Below are 27904 nucleotides of genomic sequence, written 5' to 3'. Positions count from 1 at the left end.
TGTTATTAATAACTTGTGTCTGAATCCCATGTAGTGTTAGTGTATTTTGAGGAAAACGCCCCCGGGTAAGCCCTTGCACTGTGTCACTAGTGCTTATTTTCCCTCGCACTTCTACCACAAACATCCATCCTCCATCCACCCTGTTACACCCCTGTAATGCAGTTTATCACCTAATACAGATCTAATTCTTTTATACATGGTCCACACTTTTAATATTTGTTTTTAACTCACTTCATTTAATGATAAACATTCATTTTATATCAGTAAAACAATATTTTTGACACTCTGCAATCTTTCCATCCCTTGCAACATGGAAACTATTGGTCCTAGGGAAAAATGAATAGGACTTTTTTGGAGGAAATTTTTGCTGTTTAACTTTACACTGATAAATGTTTTTGCTAGAAGCCACGATTTTAGTGAAATGGGAAAAACATAAGAAAGTGATATTTAAATGCCCCGTTCCATACCAATGCTCACATCCCACCAGTCATAATTTTTAGTATGTTGTTCAGAACACTCCATCTTAGGACCATGCAAAAATGTGTGTCTACACAGTATTCCCCCCCCCCCCCCCTGCCCCCCACTAATTTTATTTCACTGATTGGGCTATTCTTGAGGTAAAATGGTTTCAGATTCAAACCCAAAAGAGTTAAGCTTGCAGCTTAGATTACACTTAAGTTGTTAGTTTGCCAGTGTTATTAGTTTTATTTAAGGTTTATGACTTTGCGAATACCATCAAATGGTGTGATTTTGGAAAGTGGGGGGGGGGGGGGGGGGGTGGATTTCTGACAGAATGGTTCATTTGCTCTTTCCCATTGCATAGCAGTGAATTGCCATTCATTTCCAATTCCAGGTGCAGTTATTTTAGAACAAGATGTATTTATCGCACTCTACAACTTTTATTTTGGGTCAAACATTTACTTAGGTAACTATATGATGAACAGTCTCATTGTTGAAAGTACAGTGGAACCAGTACAGTGGAACCACTCTACTATTGAGACTGATAGGAAAGTAGTATAATTCAATTGTCAATAAGCTCAGTGGTTTATGGTATTGAGACAATTCCTGTACAAATCTGTCAAGTTTTTTTGTGTGCTGTTATAAAACAACAACAATTTTTACAAAATTATGTACTGTATGGGGTGGTTTTGGAAAATACCAAGAATCTATAAAAGCAGGGAAGATGCTTTAGTACGGTGTAATTATGAGCCAGAACTTTTAGGTAAAGCTGTTGACAATACTCAGTGTGGAAAATTATTGTATGGAAAAGGGTGTGATCTGTATGGTATTCCTAGATCAACCGTACAAAATGAAGTGTGGGAAATACATCCAAACAATTGGGAGACAACCAGCACTAAATGAGGAAAAAGAAGAGGTATTGAAGCAAGTTATCTTGAGGGCTGCACTTCGGGGATTATCTTTCGCTAAACCGGAGAAGACTGCCTAACAGAGCATGAGTCCTACCAGATGTGCATTTCCACATTCACATTGGTCAACTTCTTGTGGGAGGATTGTCAAGTACCTGGATGGGTGGCCGCAAGGAGATGACTTGCAGTGAAGACCTAAACTACCTCATGCTGGTGGTCATACACCCCCAGTAGCCTTGCCTGATGGATCAGGTTGTTGCAATGCTGACAGATACAGTCCTGTCAGTTCCTCTCTTGGCTACTTTACACGGAGGCATGGGTGGTCAGTAAGTGTGTGTCTGGTTAAGGGTGGTCGAATAAATATTGTGTCTAAGAAGAAGGTGTAATTAGATGAATGACGAACACTAACTTCACTTAAGGAATGTTGATGCAGCACTTGCACATACAAGAGTGTGGAGCAAACTGCCTCTGGCCAGAACATGTATGGTATATATACATTTACAGAACATTCCAGTACAATGATTCTTGATATTTGTGGCTACTTCTAGAACGTCCTCAAACTGAATATAGAAATTAAAATTGTACAATCCAGGTGAGATTCGAACTCATGACGCTACATGCAACAGTCTAGTATCATAACCACTACACCACAGTGACAGTGCTACTCAGCTTCTTCTGTGACATTGCTCTCTCCTTAAGAGAACATCATCTCGGTGTTACATCCTAGTCTGGGAACGAGTCATTGGTATTGCATACTCCAACTCCTGATGACTGATGTTCGCCCTGGCAGTGATCTACTTAGAACTTACTTTGCTGCTATGCTCTAAGTCACCTTTCCGCTTGTTGCTGGAGCTTTGAATTTACCTGGGTTGCAGGATACTTATAGGGCTTCATTCAAAGGATGTGGACTGTATCTTTGATCTTTTGTCATCTTGTGTTGGGGTCAATATCTTTAACTTCATAAGTAACATCAGACAACTGTCTTCCAGCCTTATAAGGTCCAAAATAGCACCTGGGGAGCTTCTCAGAGAGACCAACCTTCCAAACAGGAGTGAAGATCAAGACGAGGTCACCAGGCTGGTAGACAATAGGACTCTGGCTCGCTTCATACCTTCGGCAATCATTTTCTTGAGCCTGCAGCATGTGGAGTCGAGCTAACTGCTGTGCTTCCTCAGATCTGGTTAACACCTGGCCGATGTAGTTGTCATCCATGTCATCAGGATGTAATGGAAACACAGCACCCACGCACCAGGAGAAATGGCGTAAATCCTGTGGTGTCTTGTTTGCTGGTGTTGTAGGCAAATGTCACAAAAGGTAGCACATCATCCCAGTTGCTCTGCTCAACACTGATGAACATTGATAGCATGTCAGCCATGGTCTTATTAAGGCATTCATTATGCATGTTAGTTTGCAGATGGTAGGCAGTCGTCATGTGATGAGTAACGTTGCACCGATGGTTTCTCTCTGTCAGAAGATTCGATTGAAAAACTTTCCCTTGATCTGTAATTAAGGTCCTTGGGGCATCGTGTTTTAATACAATGTCTTCCACAATGAATTTGGCTACCTTGAATGTTTCGCCTGTTTTCACAGCTTTTGTAATGGCATAGCATGTCAGATAATCAGTGCAAACAATAATCCATCTATTGCTACTAGCAGACGTTGGAAATTGTCTGAGGAGGTCAATCCCAACATGCTGGAAAGGTGTTTCGGCTGGTGGAATTGGTATGAGTCAGCCAGGTGGTTTCTGGGGAACTGCCTTTCACCTCTGGCACTCTCGACAGTGCGACACATAGTGATTGACATTCCTAAATAAATCTGGCCAGAAAAATCTCTTGCAGATCCTACTGTATGTTTTAATAAATCCCAAATGTCCGGCCTCAGGTGTGTCATGCAATTTCTGTAGAACATCTAAGCGCATGTGTTTAGGAATCGCTGGCAGCCACCTCTTTCCAAACAGATCAAAGTTTTTCTTACAAAGTGATCCATTAAGTACCTTAAACTGTCCTTTCACATACTCTGACCAATTTAAGGCAAGCATAATTTGAGATATCTCGGCATCCTCATTCAGCTCAGCAGAGAGATCCTGGAGTGCAGTGAGACAGTCATTACATCAGTCTTGCACAGGGTTTCTTAAGGGACAGTTGACATCTTGGTGTTCCCTTCCACTTTTGTACACTATGGTAATGACATACTCTTGAAGACATAGTGCCCACCTGGTGAGTCATCCTGTTGGATCCTTAAGACCTGTCAACCAACAAAGTGAATGATGGTCTGTAACAACTTTGAATAGCCTTCCACAGGGATACTGTTGAAATTTGCACATGGTCCAGATCACAGCAAGACATTCTCTGTCTTTAGTTGAGTAGTTTCTCTTGGCTTTTGTAAGTGTCTAGAAGCATAAGCTACAACCTTCTTTTTCCATCCGAAATTTGCACCAGAACAGTAGTGATCCCGTACCCTCTGGCATCTGTGTGTAATTCTGTAGGTGCTCTCTCATCATACAGACCAAGTACAGGGTCAGTTGTCAGAACTTTTCGCAGCACATCAAAAGAATCTTGTTGAGCACCACCCCAGATAAATTTAGCATCGGCTTTTAACAACCGTTGGAGTGACCTGGCTTTGATACAAAAGTCTTTGATAAAATGATGGTAATAAGAACATAATCCGAGGAAGCTTCTCACATCTTTAATACTTTTAGGAATAGGAAATTCCGTTAGAGATCTCACCTTTTCTGGGTCTAGCCGAACACCTTCGTTTGACACAAGTTGTCCAAGTATTCTGATTTCTTTTGCTCCAAAGAGAGACTTTCTTGGATTAAGTTTCAGTCTGCCTTGCTGGAGATACTTAAGAAAGGCCCTCAGTCTTTTTGTGTGTTCATAAAATGTCTCCGAGAACACCATAATGTCATCATCCATTTCAGGTGACATAGAAAATTATCCATCATCCACTCAAAAGTTGCTGGTGCATTACACAAACCAAACGGCATTACCTTAAACTCATACAGGCCCCCAGGGGTGATGAATGCAGTTTTCTCATGATCAGCATCATCTACTTCAATTTGCCAGTATCCCGAGTACATGTCCATGGTTGAGAAAAACTTAGCCACCTTCAGACAATCTAGTGTACTGTCAATTCTTGGAAGGGGAGAAACGTCCATTTAGTTATCTTATTAAGCTTCCTGTAAACAACACAAAAGTGCCAACTGCCATGCTTCTTCCTGACGAGGACCACTGGTGGTGACCATGGGCTCTGCAAAGGCTGAATGGTGTCATTCTTCATCATTTTCTCTACCTTGTCACAAATTATTCAACATTCCATTGCTGACACACGGTATGCTCTCTGGCTTATTGGTTGATGGTCTCCAGTGCTAATCCAGTGCTTCACCATCGATTTGTCTAATTTGCTTTTCACCTGTGGATTCAAGCATTCAGAGAACTCTTGAATAACGGCAAGTAGCTTATACTGTTGTTCCTTAGTGCGATCTGGTGATAGCTGAGCTAGAAGATCTTGGTAGCACTAATTTCGCCCACAGGCTCGGCATCAGAGGTTTCCACGATGCTCAGCTGTCTGGTTCAGCATTTGCTATGCACATTCATCTTGGAAGGATCTGCAGTTCTTGGCAACAGTTAACTATCCACAGTTCACTGAATCTGTTCTTAAACAAGACAACAGAGGCTGAGATGACCAAGTTATTCTTCACTGGTATGCTCTTACCTTCCACTGCAAGATCCAGGGGTTGATGCATGGCACGATACATGACAGTTACCTTTCTAGCGCTAACTGCAGGAATGGCGCATCTTCCTGTCCACAGTATCTCATCTTGTTTAGCATAATCTTCGAGCGATTGCAATCTATAATTGCCTGAGAAGCTTTCATAAAGTCCCATCCGAGAATGACGTCATGATTACACTCTTGTAAGATGATGAAATCTAAGGGCTGTGTATGGCCACTTATACCAACACAAATGACCCATCTTCCTGTAGGTTTTACATATTCTCCATTAGCCACCTTCACCAGAGATGTTTTGTTGTCAATGAATATAGTTTTCTGCAACTGGTGATGGTACTTCCCCAAAATGACTGAATATGATGCTCCAGAGTCTACAAGAGCTTGGGCTGGTCAGCCATCCATGATGATATCAACGTAGTTACCTATCAATTTTGTAGGGGTCAACAGCAGAGGAGTTTTCTCTTCAGCGGCCTCACTTCCAAGGGAGGTAGCACCCTTTAGTTTTCCAGGTTGTGGTGGCTAGGTGATAGGCTAGAGCTTCTAAATGGTGATGGAGATCCTGATCGGCATGTTAGGGAGTGTCCTCTCCAGTGGCTAGCCTGTGGCAATTGTGACCTAGGTTGTCCTGCACCCACATCATCTTGTTCATCTTTGTCATCCCAAAGTTGGCGCGTCGGTTAAGATCAGTCTGGTGTCTTCTGGCATGGGCATCATCAAACATCCGCCGCCTTTTGTGACAATAGCGCACGACATGTCCTGGTTATTCACAGTGGAAATGAAATATATTGGTTGGTTATCCTGAGACCTCCAGATGTCAATCTTCCTTGGTGCCCGTGCGGCATTGTAGGAATGTAACTTTGCCTGGGTCTTGACTTTTTCACCATTTTAAATGGAAATGAAAGATGAGAGATTGGGTTCAATGACTGTTCCACTTCCTCCCCTATGACCTCTTGAAGTGTCCCGGTTTTTTGCTCTCTGTGCAATCCAAGTGCCTTCTGAACTTCCTCTCGCACTATCTGATGAAGAACATCTGTGAAATCTGTTTCTTCCTCCATCACAGACATTGATACAACATTTGGAAGCCGTTCAAAGTTCTTTCAATTAATTCTTTTTTGATGCTTTGTCTTGATATACTGGCACTATTTTATGAAGTCGTCTGCTGTCACAACCTCCTCCAGGAGTAGGGCTTGATACATGTCCTCAGCAACACCCTTCATGAGATATGCAACCTTACCTTCCTCCTCCATTGTAAGATCCACTATTTTACACAGCTCCAAGACGTCTTGAATGTAGGATGCTTTAGTTTCTCCTGGACACTGTGCCCTACACTTTAATTTATTTTCAGCCTTGCACTTCTGTTGTCATGTGTTGCCGAAATACTTGCTCTGTCCTGTCTGGAATACTTCCCAGTGTGTGAACTTCTCCTCGTTGTCCTCATACCAATGCTTGGCAGTGCCCTCCAAGTAGAAAAATACATTAGCCAAACACACGGTGTTATCCCATTTGTTACATTTGGCTATACACTCATATACCTTCAGCCACTTGTTTGGATCTTGACCATTGTCACCAGAGAACCCAGAAGGATGTCTCATGCATTGGCACACAGTTGCTGCCATCGTAACATTCTCTTCTTCTTCTTCTTCTTCTTCTGTCTCCGATAGATTGAAATCTGTTGAATAGGGCTCAAACTTTGGTTTCTCGCCACGTGAACAGTGGCTCTGTCGTGGCCTGATGGGAGCCACTGTGTCATTGGTAGTGTATGCTATCACAAGTTCCAATACCCAGCGTCTCCACCAGAATAATGTCACGTAGAAGAAGGTGTAATTAGATGAATGATGAACACTAAAATCACTTAACGAAGGTTTATGCAGCACTTGCACATACAAGAATGCGGAGCGAACTGCCTCCGGCCAGAACACATACATATACAGTTACAGAACATTCCAGCACAATGATTCTTGATATTTGTGGCTACTTCTAGAATGTCCTCAAACTGAATATATAAATTAAAATTGTACAGTTCAGGTGAGTTTTGAACTCATGACCCTCCATGCAACAGTCTAGTATCATAACTGCTACACCACAGTGACAGTGCTACTCAGCTTCCTCTGTGACAATATGAAAGTGTCAGTTTCCAAAATTGAGCCCTGGAAGGTTATTCCATAAAAAGAGTTATACATCTTTGGCATTTAGGGAAGCAATCACTGCCTGGAGAGTGACCACTAAGGCTAAAATGTAAGGGCTGTCTTGGGAGAGTAGGAGAGAAACATGTTAGCTGGTCAGGCACCAGCAAGCAAGAGAAGGTAGCATCTTCACTTTATGACAAATGCACATGTGTCTGAGGCATCATGAACATTTTCGTTCTACCCCACTGACCCCTTGTTAAGTGGTCCTTACTGTGAGAACCTCAAGAATGTCATGTCTCTGTGACTGTCATATTTCACGTTTCAGAGAGTTCTATTTGTTTCCAGTGTCCTATTATAAAGCTACATCCATGTAAAAAATTATACCTAGAGAGAAAAATGACTGTTACAAGGCAGGAAAACCAACTTCTGAAACAGAATTAGTAACCAGATAACCATGAATGTAGTAATAAGTATCTGTGTTATTCTCTCTCGTATCAATGTGATGAAACTTTATATCAATAGCATACCTCATGGCAGTAGATATAGTGTCTTGTGTGCTTGTCTCTATGACGAAAGTTCTTGGTCGAGCACACTGACTCCTGCTTACTGAACCAATGGTTTTTGTCAAACATTTGCTGAGATCAATTTTCCCAACTGGATCCTGCAAAACAATAGTAATGATGGCAATGATAAAGTAACACAACAACAACAACAACAGGGGGGCCAGAAACAGAGGGTAAGGGGGTGGGGGCAGGGAAGGAGGGTAAGGGGGTGGGGGGCGAGGAGGAGGAATGTAAGGGGGTGGGGGCGAGGAGGAGGAGGGTAAGGGGGTGGGGGCGGGGAAGGATGGTAAGGGGGTGGGGGCGGGGAAGGATGGTAAGGGGGTGGGGGCGGGGAAGGATGGCAAGGGGGTGGGGGCGGGGAAGGATGGTAAGGGGGTGGGGGCGGGGAAGGAGGGTAATGGGGTGGGGGCGGGGAAGGAGGGTAATGGGGTGGGGGCGGGGAAGGAGGGTAATGGGGTGGGGAAGGAGGGTAAGGGGGCGGGGAAGGAGGGTAATGGGGTGGGGAAGGAGGGTAAGGGGGTGGGGAGGGAGGGTAATTGCCTAGTAAGAAGGAGACCCTGGGTTACAGCCCTGATCTGACAAGAATTTCACTTACAGCCACTGATTACACATAAAGCCCTGATGGAGCTGATATTAGTCCCTTCCTCTTCCCCTTTGTCCCCATCCACCTTCAATTTATATAATTTGTACATTTACGTTCAGGCAGAACTTTCCATACCATACTTACTAGAGATTTTGTTCACTTTGTACTTTGGCAGGAAATACAACTTAATCATTGCTCACCCTTTGATAGAGTGGCACCTAAACTATATAAACCAGGCCTTCCTACCTAAAAAAAAAAAAAAACCAGGTCCAAGATGCTAACCATTCAGCTGTAGAGGCAATCTGAATTATAATATATATTTATCATATATCAGTCACATTTAATTAAATAAAACACCAGAAATTCATAAAAATAGTTTCTTCACTGAACAGTTTTCATTAAATAACCTGTATAGTGCAAAAGAATGTCATCACAATGGGCCAAGTGTGAAAACTGCCACAGAGTAGGGAGAAGTGGTTGACAGTAACAACTGCCTACACTTTTTTCATATTGGATGAGGTGAAGCAACCAATTTGGATGGAGATAGGCGTAGCTTTTAGCACTGTAATGCTTAATGCTCCATGATTATGATGAAAGAGCAACTGATGTTTAAACTTTATGCTAATCTGGCAGCATGCAGAATTAGTGCATTAAGGAACTGCAGTTGGCAATCAGAAATAGGCGACATGAATCAACTGGTTAAAGCTGCCACATCAGGCAAAAGGTTCAAGAAATGCTTCATGTCTGCTAGCTTCAGTTTAGGCAACTAGAACAGTTTTACTTCAGTGGAGACTGTGGACCAGAGTAAACAGTCTACCTAAGGACAATGCAGAGAGAAAAAGAGCAAATTAAGGCTAATACATTAGGTATTTCAGCATCCACTTGTAATACATATGACTATGATAGCAGTCAACACTTTATTGTATTTAGTTACTACATACAGAATACTCATCTAACACACACAATAGGAAACAACACCACAGTAATTACCAAAGAATGCAAGTCATATTGTCCTATATGAAGATAATCTAGTTTTTATATCACAGCTGTTCATGAATCATTGCTTTCACTAATTCCATATCGATTGTCCATTTTAGTCCACCACGTCAGCTCTTCCTTTTGGGAGAGCTGTAGCTTAGCAGTTCATGTGTGTAATGTGTTTACTCACATGGTCTGTTAGACTCTCAGCTAGAGAGCTGCCCCCTCCTCAAACGATGAGGTATCAACAAGGCACTTATCTGCCAGACCAGATAAACACAATCAGGTTCTTCATGTGTTCAAGAAGATGAATGTGAGTATCTTTCTCTGACAAGTCATAAGGGGAATATAACAGCTGGGCTCTTTCATTACACGGTTCATCTGGTCAGTCTTCGTCATGTTCTGGCTTGAGGTGGTCAATTGACACTGTGTCTTGTTTAACGTTTTTTCAACCAGAAATGTTTTGTCACCCCTGTCAATGGCCTTAAAAAATCACATACATGGAGGGGAAAGGAGGTCCAGCAGTGTTGTCTTTTATCCAAACAACCTCCAATTTGAACAAGTCTTCCTGGGAGAAAATTTTTTGTCTCTGTGCATGACAGATCGGTAGGTTTGAGTTGCACACGAGTATGTAGGGTGTGTAAAAATATGGCATATTCCCTGACCAATAGACAAAGAGAAGAGTGTGAGAAAAACTACCCAGTATCTTCACTTGCTCTCCACAGTCTAATTGGGCAGAGGAACACTCTGAGTCATCTTTAATTAGTGTGAGGAGGCCTAGAAGTACTGATTGTAGTGCTGTCAGCCAGGATTCTGCACAACAGGCCAAGGCAGCTTTCAGTGGGTGGTGCATATGCTCTACCATCCTGTTGCTGGCAAGATGGTAGTTTGTAGTTTGTATGTGTCTGCACTGACACTGCTGAAATATCCAGTACTGAGACAGCCTTGGGCCACCTGTTGAATTATCTATCATGGTAACTAGAAAGCAAAAGCCTTCTGAAGGGGGAAGAGGACATACAATATCCAAATACGAGACTCTCCCTGAAGGGGAGGGGAAGTCATCCACCAGAGTAAAGTTGTGGCAAGAGATCTTACAACCTTGAGATCACTTGCAACATTGAACCCATTGATGGCAATCTTCTGTACTCCCAGCCAAACAACTCTGTCTAGTATTAACTTAGCAGTAGCTCTTATTCCCAGTTGTACTACATTATGAAAGGTCTCCAACACCAGGTGTCACCACTTTGCTGGGATAAATGGATATAATTTGGTTCCTCAAGTGTTGCACCAAATCCCTTGTCTTATGTTGTTGGCAGGTGCTCAAGGCAAAGGCCTGTCAATGCAGGATCAGCCCAATGCTGCTGAAGGAAGTTGTCCATATTGTGTTCTGCTGCTACTTCAGCCCAGTTAATGACAGTAAATGTCACACAGTTGTGTGACAAGCAGTCAGCCACAATGTAATCCTGGCCCGCAATGTGTTGCACATCTGAGGAAACTTGGGCAATGAATTCTGCTTGTCAAATCTGACATGGTGAGTTGAGATCAGTAATATCTTGGAATATGAAAGTCCGGAGTTTATGGTCTGTGAAAACTGTAAATACCGTACCAGACCCTCTAGGAATTGTCAGAAATCTTTAACAGGTAGATACATGGTTAGGAGTTTACTGTCAAATGCACTCCATTGTTTCTGCTGTATCAACAGGGTTTGGGAAAGAAAGCCAGAGGTTGTCATTTTGCTGTGACATGCTTTAACACCATGCCCAATGCTGTCTGACTTGTGTCAGCCCACAAATTGATTGGCGCATTCTAAACAGGATGTACGAACAGTGTAGCAATAACCAATGAATTTTTATAGCTCACTTTATGCAGATGTAGCTTCAGGACTGCATGAAACCTTCCTGCAGCTGGATATGTTTTTTCCAGTTAGCAACTCTGAAAATGTGGTAAGTGTCTTCTATAATAGTATGACATCCACAAAAAATGCCTAAAGCCTTTAAATGTAGAAGGAGGTGGTCATGTTTACAATATGGGTCACTTTTTGGGAAGTGGCAAGATACTATAGTATGATACAATGTAGGCAAGGAACCCTACATCTTCTTTTGCAAAAACACATTTGTCCTCCTTAACCATAACACCATAGCACTCTAGTTTGGAATAAAGCATACAGGTGCTTAGTGTCTTTTATTCTCTGACCAGAGGGCAGTGGTTTCCTTGCCACCGGATTTGCCCTCTATCTTGCAAGACGACGCAACGACTGTGGTTAAGGTCTTACGGTTTTGTGTTCTGTCCAATTTGTTGCCTTGGATTTTAGGGAGAGGATTTTAATGTGCTGCTGGGTGACTGGCTCAGCCAGGTTTTAGGTAAGAGGTCTGCCAGTCACGATTACCTACTTGTTTCACTTCGATTTCTGTTCTCTTTTCCTTGCGTTTCCTTTCCTTTTTTTAGTGCGTTTCTTCTCCTCTTGTTTTGCCTCTGTATGTGAGGATTTGGAACTGCATCAGGTCTGTGTCTTTTAGCCATTCTCCTTGTTTGCTGTCCGGCTTTGTCCCTTCACCACTTGTGTTCCTGTTTCTATGCGTTTGGGCACTGATGACCATGCTGTTTAGTGCCCGAAAACCTCAAACCACACACACACTTAGTGTGCTTCTCATTAGTTTTTGAGAATGCTATTGTGTCATCCATGTGGCAGAACACAAATGGAAGGCTGTTCAGGACTTTGTGCTTGAAATGCTGCCTAGTTTGTGCAGTCAACAGCCAACAACACTGAAACAACAAACACCTTCTAGATTACCATTAAAGTCAGCTCCATGAGGCACTAAATACTGATCTGGAGAAACCCCTGTAGCCTTCGCAGATTCTCCAAGATCTGTTTTTCTTCTTTACTATTTGCAATTGTGATATCAATATGGCTCTGTCAGTGATAACTTTATCAAATTCCTGTTTTGCTGCTGATAATTTACAGGGACACAAGTACCAAAGTCTGAAAACCATGACTGAGCTGTTGTCGTCCTAATAAAATGTTGAGTGGAATGACTTCTGTTGCTCTTGGCCAGCACCAGATCCAACAGTGCAGGAAGCTCATGCAGCAGGTGATGGCTGAGGTCATTGCCCAATGGAGAGGTGCTCTTGGAGAAGGAAGAGGGGGAAGCAGCTCAGCCACCATCTATGGCCACAGCAGTGCAGCACAGCCATAGTTTTTCACATGTGAAATCCAACTCTTTTTGCAATTTTCCTTCACAGTTTAGCATTCTCATCTTTTAATTAAAAAGTGGTTGACCTTTCCACAGAAGCAGACCTTGTATCTGAGATATTTGTGTTTCAAGTACCTTGTAGGTCTGCCTCAGCTCCAAGTGCCCAAGTATTTCATGTAAATGTGTGTCTGGTGTCTTCTTGCATAACACACATGTGTACTCTACATTCTAGCAATAGTGATTTTTCCTCTCATGTAATCAATGCAGAAGATGTGGGGAGGCATCATCTCTTGGCCAAAAGTGGTGGAGTCATGCAGTTTGCATTCTGATGTTGTCATGAGTTTGGGAAAGAGGTATTTGCACTGAGCACCAATGCACTAAATCTGGCCTATTGAAAAAGTCAGAGAAAATCAACTCCTAAAATTGGCCCAGTCACTTCAGCAATGTCAAATGTCCATGTAGGGCAGAAGTTGTCACTCAGTTTAGAGTTAGTTTTTTCTTCTCATATGTCCTGATTGTAGAAAAGTTGGCAGCTGTGATAAAAGGAACATCTTCGTTTTTGCAAGAGTCATTCAAACACCGATTTCTCAACCTATGTATTCTAGGTAATGTGCACCAGACTTTCTGTCTTTGATATATAATCAAGTGGAGTCCATAACAGCTGATACCATTGCATGTTTTCTGCCTTTTAGGCACAGCTATAAATCCTGATGAGTGTGCACACCTATTGCCACCTGTCACTCCCATTTGGGTATGGGCAGGGGTTTGTGCACTGCCTCACTGTATTGATAAAATGCCTGTGGTACCAACACCACTTTCTGTGTTACTGATTGTTCTTACCTGGAACCCCATCATTGTGAGCATGCCCATTAGCCTTTCATTTAGTCTGGCTAATTTCTTCATCAACTGCCCCATAAATGGCTCTGCCTGTAAGCCTTGAATCTGTGCTGCTGCAGTATGCACATTGGGTTTTCCTGCTGCAGCTATGGTCACAATGCATGGTTCTGGGTCTCCCACCATAACCTCATTCACAGTGGCACATTGTGTGTTATCTGTGCATGCAATCATGACTGCATCCACTTTGTGTTCCAATTTGTCAAGGGAGAGATATGTAAAAGCACAAAGAACCCCATGTCTTGTAGAAATCTTTGAAGCCAGAAAATTTTTAAAGACTGTTCCAGTAGCAGTTTGTTACTCACCATTGCACATAATGAGCAAAGTACTTGGGATGGGGAATCACTGGCACATGCTTCACTCTCAATAATTTTTTGTAACTTTTATACTGACAATAGCACAGAACACTGGACTACAGCTTCTTTAAACACAGAATAAGATTGTCGATGTAAAACACTGTTTAGTTGTTCGATCACATTTAACTCCAACTGTGATATAATCAATGTAAACTGTTCCTTATCAGAGACTAGGCCATGTAATCAAAAAATGGTCTCCACTTTTGTTGACTGAAGTTGTGCTCTTGTAGGCCAGAAAGGTAAATATTTTATGTTTTAGTTCTTGTTGCCATTGCTTGAGCCTGTGCTGATACTCTGAGCAGCTGTCTGGCATGGTGTTGCTTGCAGACGGTGATTTGTGGCACTACATTGTGTTGTGTGCATGATTGAAGAGAATGCTCCATATTGTTCAGTATGAGGTCACCACTTTAGCGGAATTCAGCATCAACTTATGATACACACAACTATGATAGCAGTCAACACTTGATTGTATTTACTGGCTGTACATAGAATACTCATCCATCGCACACCATAGTAATTACCAAAGAGCATAAGAACTTAAGTCATATCATACAATACAAAGAAAAATCTAGTTTTTATATCACAGCTATTCATGAACCAGTGCTTGCACTCTCTTCATATTGATTGTACACTTTAGTCAATCACAACACTAATCAGAGGGTTCAAAAACCAATACAGACTTTCTGCAAGAGAGCAGTCATTAGAGGGGAATGTGTGAACTAGTACAAAACTCCCTGGGAAGGGAATAGCAGATGGCTAGCGTTGCATACCAACTGCAAGGCTCAGTGATGTTACCTGTGATTTAGGGTCTATGAGCAAAGACCTTGGTAAAGAAGATCGTATAGTGTTTGTTGGGCGTTCTGGGAATAGTTAGTACTTTAAAGTTAACTATCAATTGATGATGACATCAAGCACATGGGTGTGAATGCTGCACACTCAGATGTGAAGATTGTCTCACTCTGAGTAATAAGACAAGCTGTTCTGTCATACATGAAAATGCAGGGCTTCAGGGGGATTACTTGCACAACTAGTTTCTAGAAACACTCATAATAGCCAGGATACTATCTGATCAGTCTCTATGATTTCAAAAATTTTTGAGGTGACTTCTCAGCAATCAATCAATGAAGAAACAGAAAACAGTATCTTCAACAGCACAAAGGGCAACAACCTAAGACATATTGACCCTCTTACCAAAACATAACAACCTTGTGAAGAAAGAGCAGTAAGCGTCTCACATCACCAAAGAAAATTTTAAAAAATCTGGCAGTATTTGTACAAATGTGCCACACATAACTGATTATTATTTGTAAGCCATAGAAATTGATCAGATCCACCTAGATGGATTCATGTTAGCATTGCATTCCTGTGTGTGTAATTTGAGGAAGAGGATGTGGCTACTCAGTTCCATTATTCAGGGTAAATTCATGGCATGAAAAATGGGAGGAAATTTAACAAAGGACATGATACATGAGAAATTTAATCATTCTCTTAAAATATTCTAACACTATGAATCCAGTTTTCCTCTACAATGGGGAAGTGACAATTACAGTGACAATGGAGATAAAGGGTGAGAATATATGCAATATAAGATCTTTTACTAAGAAGAGAGCTCTTTCAATAATTAGAGTTAAAAATACATGACATTAGTATTGCAAAATTCTTCAGTATATCATCAAAAAGGCAGGAGCACTGCACTATGCAATTACATTTCCAAGAATAGGTGAAGGACAATTACAAGCATTAGTAGGCACAAGATGAATTACTTCAGTAGGGCAAATGATACTGAACTCCAAGATCACAGCAGCAGTGAGACACACTGAATTTAAATAAACAGCTACTAAATTCTTTTAATTCTTTCCAACAGTAGCTGAAAATCCAAGACCAAATCTTACATGTTTTTTGTGCTTCTTGTTTTATTGTGGTTCACAGCACTTCTTAGGGAATGTGTAATGGACAGAATTAGTCAGCAGAAGTCCTGATAATGCAGCAGAGATCTGTATGGATTGCCAGAGGTGAACTCAGAGTATGGACAATGAAGGCAACAGCTACATAAATACTGAGAGTAGAAACTGACCGACATTAAAAGTTAGTATCTGTTTATACCTTGCTCATAAAAGAAAATCAGATTGTAAACCATTACATGTTTTTCTGGAACAAAGTATTTCAGAGAGAAATTAAGACACTAATTTCTTGATTAAACCAAGAAGAGAAAAATCAAGGAGAAAAGAAAAAAGAATAATGTAACAATATGATAATTTGTGAATCAGAATAATGAAACTGGAACAGCTGTTGCAGTTTGCAAAATAATGGAGTAGTAGTTTGCCTTTCACAGTAAATTCTTCACAGACTCTACAAAGAGAACTCAGATTGTAGCAATTCCATGTCTCATCATTCTCATTATGTTCCTGGTGCACAATGATGGCTTGCAACAAATTTTGTTAAATCATCCATTACACAGATCATAAAATCATTATATGACTAAGAGCCATTAACCATTCTGGTTACAATGGTGTTTCAGCTGAAGTACTAGAATTTAAAGTAGACTTGGTACCTTTACAAGCAGTTGATGAACTAAGTGAAACAAGTCAGTAAGAACCACGTTCATAAAAGTTAAGCCCAACTTGTGCCTAAGCATGCTGACAGTGACTACTTTCTCTGTTTTTTGTTGTTTCATTGTAACATCACTCACACAATCTCTGGTAAAGGAGAGTAAGCCTGAGTTATTAATTTATTTTTATGCTGTCTGCTTTCCTGTACATTGTTTCCTGATGTGTGTATGGGTGTGCATAATTGGAAAGAGACTAGCGATTTGAAATTCAATCCAATGTATTCAGATGTTTTTGTTGAGTTGTAGGCTTGTGGTGCCAATCTAATCTTTAGACAGTTTGAAGTAGAATTAGACACTGGTCATCACAGGGAGCAGATGTCCCATTTCACTAGGCCCAAATGCCTAGTTTGACAATGGTTCTCCCCTCCGCTCCTCCCTGCCCCCTCCACCCTCCTCGACTTGCCAAAGGTAAATGCAGGCTCTGAACAAGGAACTCAGCACTGCTTGTTGGGACCTGGTAAAAGACAAACATACTCTGGCATCATGGAAAAAGGATTTTGTTAAATTATTTTGTTTTGTGATTTCAGCTAACCTGAATATTTCTTTGAGAAGGTAATGCATCACTTAGAATAGCCATTAAACTTGGTATCTTGTGGCACTCTGTTTTGCAAAGGTGAGGATATTACTTGCATTCAGTTTCCATTTCCTGCTATCTGCAAATTGCATTTTATGTACCATTTTCCTACTTTTAGTGGTGCTTCCTTTGTGATGTGTGATTGGGTTTTGACCATCAGCCAACTATGTGCCATAAAGTTCAAATCTGTTTTGTCATGGTTATACACAATCAGTACATCTTTTTCCCCTGAGCTTAATGAATTTTTATTCTAAATTATTTCAGTGTTTGTAAATTTACACAATCTAAGTGATTTTTGGCAATCAGCCAATGATGTGACCTGAATATGTATGCTGCTGGAATGTTATATGAGCAACTGCTTGAGCTCATTCTTTTAGAAGTATGGTGACCATGTGTATATGTGGAAAATTTCTCCCGATTAATGATTCTGTGTGTTGGTGTTTGATTCTACTATCCATCTGTGGGTAATCCTCTGATACTCTTCCATGCACTCTAGGTTTTGTGGTGCATCAGTCAGCTAACTTAGAATGGCTAAACTTGTGCATACATCCAGTGTGAATGATTTCTGCTTGCAGCCCCTCTGGTACATATTTTGAATCTCTGATCCTTGCAGTGTGCTTCATTAAGTTCTAGCCTCTTTATGCAGTACTACATACTATAGGAAGAATTTCATTTATGATGTTAATAAATGGATCTTGTGGTCAGTAGATTTTGAATATGAATAATCACATCCAGAATTTCATTTCCATTTTCCTTCCACTCACTTTTGGGAAGGTGACTTACAACAGACTATTCAACCATCCAGTTTGGAACCCATAATGGCTTCTCTGTGAAAAAAGGAATATGTAATTTTATCAAACTCTGTTCAAATAGAATTGAACAAGAGAAATTATGTAGTTGACATTTTCTGTAATACTGCCAAGGCTTTTCATTTGTGAGTATCATAAAAGTAGCAGGCAGATTGAAGTGACATGGCAGTACAGACATTCACTTTTCATGAATGGAGTCTATCTTAACAACAGAAAACATACATTCACTAGCATATACAACAGAAAGTAGTTTAAATTCAGAGAGGGAAGCATTAAATATGGTGTCCTGTATCATTCAGTGGTTGGCTTACTTCTGTTCTTGAATTACATAAATAAATTACTTGATATGTTGGAGGACTCTTAAAAACTGGGATACTGGCTGGAAAGTCTATTGATAAAATGCCCAAACAAATCCATGCCAGGAGAATACCAACTAGGAAAATAATTGGAACTAGCTTATAATTTGTTCATTGCTAACACCTTAACCCTTAAATACACAAACAAATAAATATGACTTGTGTGTACCAGAAGTAGTGATAAACAGGTGTTCACTGGATGAGGCTCCATATAGGAAGTTCCTAAGCATCTAAAAATGGCTCAGGACAGGATAACCACAATGTGGAAAGGATAGTCTGCTGCTCAGCATTTAGAACAGGCACTGAGCTGAAGACAGGCTCATTGAAAGAGAGAAGATTGCTAAAGTATTTAAACTTCTGAGCAAAGGCCTTGTTCTGAAATAGTAAAAACACACACTTAAGAACATGATGTGTAAACAAATCAGTCAGTCAGTCAGTGCATAGAGGACTGTTAATAACTGAATAGTGTTTTGTGATTAAGAATCTGGGTTAATGGAGACTTATCTTAATATTGTTTTCTATGTTGAGCTACTCTTTTTGTGCAGGTGTTTATGTAAACTGCCAAAACACATTGTATTAGGGAAGGTAGAATTCCCACTCTAACAGAGATTCAAAAAATTTTTCATGTGAGTTAGGTTCTAACCAGGTACTGCCAATTGGGGCATAAAAGCATAAGCCTGTCTTTAACCCTGGAGCAGGTGCACCATTTTTTATAACACAAGCTGGAGTGTGGCATACTTTGTACACATTTAAAGATAGCTGTTTTTGTGTTACTGAGGTAAACATGTATGAGCAAAATCACAGTTTAACCTTAGTTTTCTAAAACGATGATAAAATAAACTTAGATCATATGAGCTAAATCACTATTTAATTAAACACTAATAAAATAAACTTTCATTATATCACTATTGCTGGGTATGACTGTTGCCTCACAGTAATGACCCACTCTATGTATTAATCAGCACATTTGCATAAGAACCCAGCCAATTACATATTGAATTGCTAATTATCTCTTAAACAATGGCCTCATTGTGGGACTGCACCACTAGCTTCGAATCTGTGTCATTTTCTTGCACAGATTATAAATTTTTTTCTCACCTGGCTTTCTGTTTATTGTATACTACCACAGTTTCTTGTCTGCATGACAGTACTGTTTAGCACTCTGTGAGGTACAGTAATATTGGAGGAATAGATATGGACACTCAATTATAAAGCAATAATGGAACAGTACAATACAATGTTATTTGTGGATGGCGCACTTACTACACAGGTGCACCTGCTCAAGGGTTAATAGTCAACTTATGCTGCTGAGGTTGGAAAAGGAAAACCTTCTTTTAGGGTTTACCAGTTCACTCAACATTTATTGGTAAAACAATATATAAGAAGTACATGAAATGACCATCTTGACAGATAAATAACTGGCAGTTCTTGGGGACCACATATTAATCTGTACTGGAATACCTATATTAGTGCTTTATGTAGTCTCCAGAGGCAGCAGTGCAGGTACTGGCTCTGGCATGGAGTCAGTGATACAAGTGGCAAGTACTGTCTTGGGCACATTATTCCATGCCTGCTAGATCTATTGGCATTTGTGGTATGATGATGGTCAGTGTCATAAGGCAACAGTATGGAACTTGGTGCACCATTCACAACAGTCGTTCTCAAAAGTCATGCTGCCCCATACACTTTCTTCATTCTCTGATGGACATCTACTGGTGTTTGTCTTTCAGCAGCCAAGAAAAGGATTATTGGTTCTTTCTGGAAACATTTGATAACAAAATCAACACAGTTCACCTTTCTGAATTTACCCCACACACATAAGAAAGGCATGAATGCCACCCTAAACCCTTACCTAAATGTCTGTGCTTGAACACATACCCACACATGGGTCATGCCAGACTACATATGTGGTGCAGCTACACACTCAAATGGAAACTTTCATCACCCCTTATAATACACATTTACAAAAACAGAAGTAAGCAACTGGCCCATAGTTATTGACCCATTTTCATCCTCAGATTGTTATTTGAAGTTCTTTAAAATGTAGCTTATAATAGAATGTTAGCTTCTTTCTGGGAATAACAGCTGCTAATTTTGATTTCATTAAAGACTGCCATAGAGCAAGCAACATATAAACTCATTAACTATTAGTTATTGTAGAATCAAATAAGAATAATAAGTCTTTCATGTTTCCTGTGATCTTGCCAAATTATGTTCTGCAAGGGAAATGGAAATGTTATGCTATTAAGGTCATCCTCCTTATATGAATGATGTCAGAAAATGGGCTGCATATCCTCTGAATTACTGAAATATTTGGGAGATCCAGCCATGATAAAACTATCATACCTACTATGCAAGACATAGTAAACAGGCAAAATAACCTCAGGCTTAAAGTACCACATCATTATGAAATGTGGTACTCATGATCTATGGAACAAGTATTAATGTAATGTATTAAGAAACACATAGAAACCCCTACTCCAAAGAAGGAAGATGCTAACAGACATAATGATTACCAAACAATTTGTTTAATAATTCATAGCTGCAATATGTTTACTCAATTTAATGGAAAAATCGGTAGAAGTCAAATTCTGAAAAGATGTGGGTGCAGGAGAATTGTAAGAACACCCAAGGCAATACCGATCCTATGATTTATTTTAGAAAATTGGGTTAAGAAATGTGAAGTTATATGATTTATAGATTAAGAAAAAGCTTTTAGCAATAAGGCTGTAACTTTGCAGACAGAGAAATAAGATAAGAACAAATAACATTTAAGTGAACAAGTTTCAGTGGTGGGAAGAATGATACCATTCCATTATCTGCTGCTCAATAAAATAACACACATCTTTTCTGTTTGGAGCAGTTCTCTCATCAACGTAATAATGTTTATGATTTTTTTTTTCACAGTGATGGATATTCTCTGACAAACTACAAACATAAAGTAAGGACAGGCAACAATTCACGTGCAGATGAATGGTGAGAATTACATAAACATTTCTTAAAGTATAAATGATTCACAAAAAATTATTTTGTAGTTTTAGATGTAGGAAATTTTAATTGTGTATAAATATCCAGAGGATTTTTTATAATCTGTTTAATGGCAGTGTCTAACAGTCATTATTATCAGTGATGCTTTCATTTTGTACCTAATAATTCAAATAAATCTATTTGCCAATGTGTTTTAAGACAAACCCTTCTACATACCCCACTTTTTTATCTTGCATGTAAAAAGAAGACAAAATATGTAAAGTGTAATTAAGAAAATGTTATTTGCCTTAATTGTTAAAAACATTATTCTCTTTCTGTCTCTTGTCATTCCTATATATCACGTATATGATAAAATGGAAGATAAAGTGAATTGAATTGAATCTATACTACATCTATGCTGTGCAAACAAAACCACTGTGAAGTGCATGGCAGATAGTACTTCCCAGTGTCCCTGTTATTAGACTTAACATGCAGGCTTTCATGGGTTGTTATGTATCTGTTTTAAAAATTTGCCAGTTCATTTCTTTCTGCCTATCTGTAATGCTCCCCCATGGGAGTGGAGCAAAAAAGCCCAACCTGACCACTCATGCTGCCTTTCATTCAGCATTGTTTATAAAAAATTTACTGAATTTGGTGACAAATTATTTAAGTTTTTACACAAGTGTTCTACAACTCCAGTCAGTTTTCCTATTGCACGTTTGCAATCCATAATTATAATAATAGAAGGAAAAATAATAAACTGATGTCTTTTTTTTCTTTTGATCTGATGTAATTACATTTTCTTGGAGACATATTTAATCTCAGCTTAATGTTCAATAACAACAGAAGGTGAGGAAAAGAATTAAAAGGCTAGGACTTGGCATGAATTTTAACTCATTACTTCAGCTTCTATCGTTATTGCGTTTCTTTCAAATGAACTTTTACCTTTATATCTTTATCTAATGGATAATTCCAATAATATAACATATGTTCTTTCAAATAAAACCAGTATCTCTGCCATGATCCAGGCAATGAGAATTCTTCAGACAAATTTAAAAATCCTGAATATTCAGCCATTAGTTTAAGTGATGTTTTGAGCTCCAAATCAATTGTGCCAACTAGAGGCGACGAAGGAGGTACCTAAAAAGCAACAAGTTGAGAAAATTAAATATGAAAGTGAAAAAAAATCCTGTTACTTATGAAAGTGTTGATCAACAGAGCATTAAAGGAACAAAGCCACAGCACTTAAAACCACAAACCATTTTACCTCTAAATGCAGATCTTATAGTTTTTTCTATGAAAAGAATACCACTCACCTTACGTAGTGGCCAAGGCTTAGAGCAGTGAACATCATGAACTCTCAAATGAAGCTCTCCTGCTGGAGTGAATGAGGAAGTTTTTATTCTTTCATGCAAATCTGGACTAGCCTTCCTCCAACTATTCTTTGCTTTTTTACATGAGACTGGACACCCAAAAACTGCCATTGGCATCTGATACAAAATGAATACTTCAAAATAAAACTCTTACAATAGGAATATTAATTCATTCAAACACAAAAGCAATCAAAGAACTACCAATGAGAGAGGTTTTGACTGACATCCTGGTATCTGTTTTCTCAGTTTCAAACAGTAAACTTGAACTCTTATGGTAAAATCTTTCCGCAGTTCAGTGAATGCATAACATCCTGAGAATCTAATGTGTCCTTCTTTGGTGTATGCTTCAGCTTCTGTAGCAAGCACTCTGCCATTGTGCGTCATTAAACATACAAACCATGTTCTCATTTCTGCAACAGGGGATGAAAAAATAATTCAAATGTATTAAGCCACTTATTTTTAAAAAATTGTACACAGTATTCTAATGAACTCTTGGACAGACATAGGCGATATTTAAAACCAACTGCAAAAAAGAACAATACCCTGCTGTGGAAATGTGGGGCTCAGTTTCTTGTCTAGCAGTCAGCTTTACCTATTATAGCATGACATTAAAATCATTAGACTAATTGTTTCTTCCATATATATTCTTTCTCCTTACAAGTAATTTCACAAAAGTTGTATATACAAGTATGTGCTGTTTTGTTTTCTTCCTTACAGTAAGTTTCAACAGAAAACAGGAGAGTTGAATTTATGGCTTACTTGCTTATGATTAGAAGATCACTATAGAATCTGAAATGTCTATAAACTATTCAAAACATTGTCACTGAAGTTGTTGAAATCATTTTTGTTGTGTTGCACAGCATGCGTGGCAACTGAATCATCAAATTCACTGTATGCCACAGTTTGGCAGTGGCCAGTCATGTAAGTACACAGTTGGTTTCTTGTCATGCCCACTTAGAATGCTGTGCAGTAATTGCAGCATAGCTGATATATAACATAGCTGCTTTCATACATTCCCCTGCCTCTTCTATGGTAGGAAATGCCAGTAATAGGACTGCAGGAAAACATGGTGTGTAGGCATGGGTATGGGGCAGCTCTTGCACATGGGTCCACCACAAGGGAATAACTGATCACACAGGACTGGGAGCAAGATTGGAACAGAGATGGATATAGATATTCAGTAGTATGGGTGGGTGCGTGAGTGAGTGAGTGAGTGAGTGAGTGAGTGAGTGAGTGAGTGAATGGTGGAACACAACCTTGGGTGATATGGGTAGGACATTTCTCATTTAGAGCTTGACAAGAGGTGCTCTAAGCCTGGTGAAGAAAGCAGTTGAGCTTTTCGAGGCAAGAATGATCAGAGAACTGCTGGGTGGTGGCTGATTAACAGGTTTATTGGACTTCTAATAATTTCCGGGTATGCAGCCGGATCCCGTCGACATTCTGCCACGATATTTCGGCCCAGAGACGTCCGGCCATCATCAGGTGAGTACACAACTACTGAAGAGCCCAGGTGCAGTCGCGGTATTTATGCCGAATCTCGCGCATGTGAAATGTACTGGCATCCTACAGCGCATGCGTCAGGTGTTGACATGCGCAGCATAGCCGAGTTGTACGTGCTGCCCTCGGTGGTGGAAATAAAGGTTCATCTAGTCATTGAGTATCGAACGACACTGTCGATTCCGCTGTGATTGTATAATTTTAATAACAGGATTCCAATTTTTATCCAGCTGAAAGCCGTTGTCTCGATTTATAAGATTATTGGCAAGACGTATTTCCACTGATTCCTTGATTACGGAATCCCAAAAACCGGAAACCGGGGATAAAATTTTTGTTACATTGTATTCCATTGAATGTCCCAAAGAAATACAGTGCTCTGCTACTGCCGATTTTGACGGTTGCCGCAGACGGGTGTATCTTTCATGTTCTATACATCGTTCATGGACAGTTCTTGTCGTCTGGCCAATATATGCAGCACCACATTCACAGGGAATTTTGTAGACGCCTGCCTTCTTCAGTTGTAAATCGTCTTTAACGGATCCAACCAGGGCCCGGTTCTTTGCTGGTGGATGGAAGATAACCTTGATTTTATTTTTCTTCAGTAATCGGCCTATTTTCGACGACACATTCCCGGCGTATGGAAGGAACGCAGTTGATTTAAAGTCATCATCTGCGTCCTCAGTGCGTTGCTTCTTGTTATGATAGTTGCGCATGGCCTTCCTTATTTGGCGAGAAGTGTAGCCATTCTCTTTGAAAACCTTCTCCAAGTGTTCTAATTCTGCGTGGAGGTTTTCATCATCCGATATTATATGCGCTCGATGTATTAAGGTACTGAGAACACCGGCTGTTTGTGCTGGGTGATGGCAGCTTGACGCCTGGAGATACAGATCTGTGTGAGTCGCTTTCCTGTACACAGAATGTCCTAATGACCCATCATTTTTACGGTGTACTAGCATGTCTAGAAATGGTAAAGTGCCCTCTTTTTCAATCTCCATCGTAAATTTGATGTTCTCATGTAATGAGTTTAAGTGATGAAGGAATTTCTCCAGTTCCTGTTTGCCATGAGGCCATACAGCGAAAGTATCATCTACGTACCGCCAGAAGACCGTAGGCTTTAAAACAGCAGACTCAAGTGCTTTCTCCTCAAAGTCCTCCATAAAGAGATTAGCTACCACAGGCGACAAAGGGCTCCCCATGGCGACGCCGTCTGTTTGTTCAAAGAATTCGTCATTGAATAAAAAGTACGTTGAGGAGAGTATATGTTCAAACAAGGCCGTCATTTCTGCACTGAATAAGTTACCAATAAGATGTAAGTTCGGTGGCAGGAGGAACAAGACTTCTGGTCAGGTGACTACAGGGTTATAAACACAAAATCAAATAGGGGTAATGCAGGAGTAGGTTTAATAATGAATAGGAAAATAGGAATGCGGGTAAGCTACTACAAACAGCATAGTGAACGCATTATTGTAGCCAAGATAGATACGAAGCCCACACCTACTACAGTAGTACAAGTTTATATGCCAACTAGCTCTGCAGATGACGAAGAAATTGAAGAAATGTATGATGAAATAAAAGAAATTATTCAGATTGTGAAGGGAGACGAAAATTTAATAGTCATGGGTGACTGGAATTCGAGTGTAGGAAAAGGGAGAGAAGGAAACATAGTAGGTGAATATGGATTGGGGGACAGAAATGAAAGAGGAAGCCGCCTGGTAGAATTTTGCACAGAGCACAACATAATCATAACTAACACTTGGTTTAAGAATCATGAAAGAAGGTTGTATACATGGAAGAACCCTGGAGATACTAAAAGGTATCAGATAGATTATATAATGGTAAGACAGAGATTTAGGAACCAGGTTTTAAATTGTAAGACATTTCCAGGGGCAGATGTGGACTCTGACCACAATCTATTGGTTATGACCTGTAGATTAAAACTGAAGAAACTGCAAAAAGGTGGGAATTTAAGGAGATGGGACCTGGATAAAATAAAAGAACCAGAGGTTGTACAGAGATTCAGGGAGAGCATAAGGGAGCAACTGACAGGAGTGGGGGAAATAAATACAGTAGAAGAAGAATGGGTAGCTTTGAGGGATGAAGTAGTGAAGGCAGCAGAGGATCAAGTAGGTAAAAAGACGAAGGCTAGTAGAAATCCTTGGGTAACAGTAGAAATATTGAATTTAATTGATGAAAGGAGAAAATATAAAAATGCAATAAGTGAAACAGGCAAAAAGGAATACAAACGTCTCAAAAATGAGATCGACAGGAAGTGCAAAATGGCTAAGCAGGGATGGCTAGAGGACAAATGTAAGGATGTAGAGGCCTATCTCACTAGGGGTAAGATAGATACCGCCTACAGGAAAATTAAAGAGATCTTTGGAGATAAGAGAACGACTTGTATGAATATCAGGAGCTCAGATGGAAACCCAGTTCTAAGCAAAGAAGGGAAAGCAGAAAGGTGGAAGGAGTATATAGAGGGTCTATACAAGGGCGATGTACTTGAGGACAATATTATGGAAATGGAAGAGGATGTAGATGAAGATGAAATGGGAGATATGATACTGCGTGAAGAGTTTGACAGAGCGCTGAAAGACCTGAGTCGAAACAAAGCCCCCGGAGTAGACAATATTCCATTGGAACTACTGACGGCCGGGGGAGAGCCAGTCCTGACAAAACTCTACCATCTGGTGAGGAAGATGTATGAGATAGGCGAAATACCCTCAGACTTCAAGAAGAATATAATAATTCCAATCCCAAAGAAAGCAGGTGTTGACAGATGTGAAAATTACCGAACTATCAGCTTAATAAGTCACAGCTGCAAAATACTAACACGAATTCTTTACAGACGAATGGAAAAACTAGTAGAAGCCAACCTCGGGGAAGATCAGTTTGGATTCCGTAGAAACACTGGAACACGTGAGGCAATACTGACCTTACGACTTATCTTAGAAGAAAGATTAAGGAAAGGCAAACCTACGTTTCTAGCATTTGTAGACTTAGAGAAAGCTTTTGACAATGTTGACTGGAATACTCTCTTTCAAATTCTGAAGGTGGCAGGGGTAAAATACAGGGAGCGAAAGGCTATTTACAATTTGTACAGAAACCAGATGGCAGTTATAAGAGTCGAGGGACATGAAAGGGAAGCAGTGGTTGGGAAGGGAGTAAGACAGGGTTGTAGCCTCTCCCCGATGTTGTTCAATCTGTATATTGAGCAAGCAGTAAAGGAAACAAAAGAAATATTCGGAGTAGGTATTAAAATTCATGGAGAAGAAATAAAAACTTTGAGGTACGCCGATGACATTGTAATTCTGTCAGAGACAGCAAAGGACTTGGAAGAGCAGTTGAATGGAATGGACAGTGTCTTGAAAGGAGGATATAAGATGAACATCAACAAAAGCAAAACAAGGATAATGGAATGTAGTCTAATTAAGTCGGGTGATGCTGAGGGAATTAGATTAGGAAATGAGGCACTTAAAGTAGTAAAGGAGTTTTGCTATTTGGGGAGCAAAATAACTGATGATGGTCGAAGTAGAGAGGATATAAAATGTAGGCTGGCAATGGCAAGGAAAGCGTTTCTGAAGAAGAGAAATTTGTTAACATCCAGTATTGATTTAAGTGTCAGGAAGTCATTTCTGAAAGTATTTGTATGGAGTGTAGCCATGTATGGAAGTGAAACATGGACGATAAATAGTTTGGACAAGAAGAGAATAGAAGCTTTCGAAATGTGGTGCTACAGAAGAATGCTGAAGATTAGATGGGTAGATCACATAACTAATGAGGAAGTATTGAATAGGATTGGGGAGAAGAGAAGTTTGTGGCACAACTTGACCAGAAGAAGGGATCGGTTGGTAGGACATGTTCTGAGGCATCAAGGGATCACCAATTTAGTATTGGAGGGGAGCGTGGAGGGTAAAAATCGTAGAGGGAGACCAA

At 40.1% G+C, this 27904-nt stretch overlaps 1 protein-coding gene across 1 annotated transcript in view; it reads right to left on the bottom strand.

Moving 5' to 3' along the window:
* LOC126484229 (anillin-like) overlaps positions 1-27904 on the bottom strand; it is a 107036-nt gene that overhangs the window by 20747 nt on the left and 58385 nt on the right. Inside the window, exons 7-10 of the mRNA XM_050107644.1 lie at positions 22676-22884; positions 22418-22591; positions 22047-22241; positions 7750-7883 (exon numbers count right to left, since the gene is read on the bottom strand). Of these exons, the coding sequence (XP_049963601.1) occupies positions 7750-7883; positions 22047-22241; positions 22418-22591; positions 22676-22884 (712 nt within the window). The remainder of the gene's footprint in view (positions 1-7749; positions 7884-22046; positions 22242-22417; positions 22592-22675; positions 22885-27904) is intronic.

This window comes from Schistocerca serialis, chromosome 6, assembly GCF_023864345.2.
Source record: "Schistocerca serialis cubense isolate TAMUIC-IGC-003099 chromosome 6, iqSchSeri2.2, whole genome shotgun sequence".
In the NCBI taxonomy this organism is placed as follows: Eukaryota; Metazoa; Arthropoda; class Insecta; order Orthoptera; family Acrididae; genus Schistocerca; species Schistocerca serialis.
This window is presented reverse-complemented; position numbering and strand designations above follow the sequence as displayed.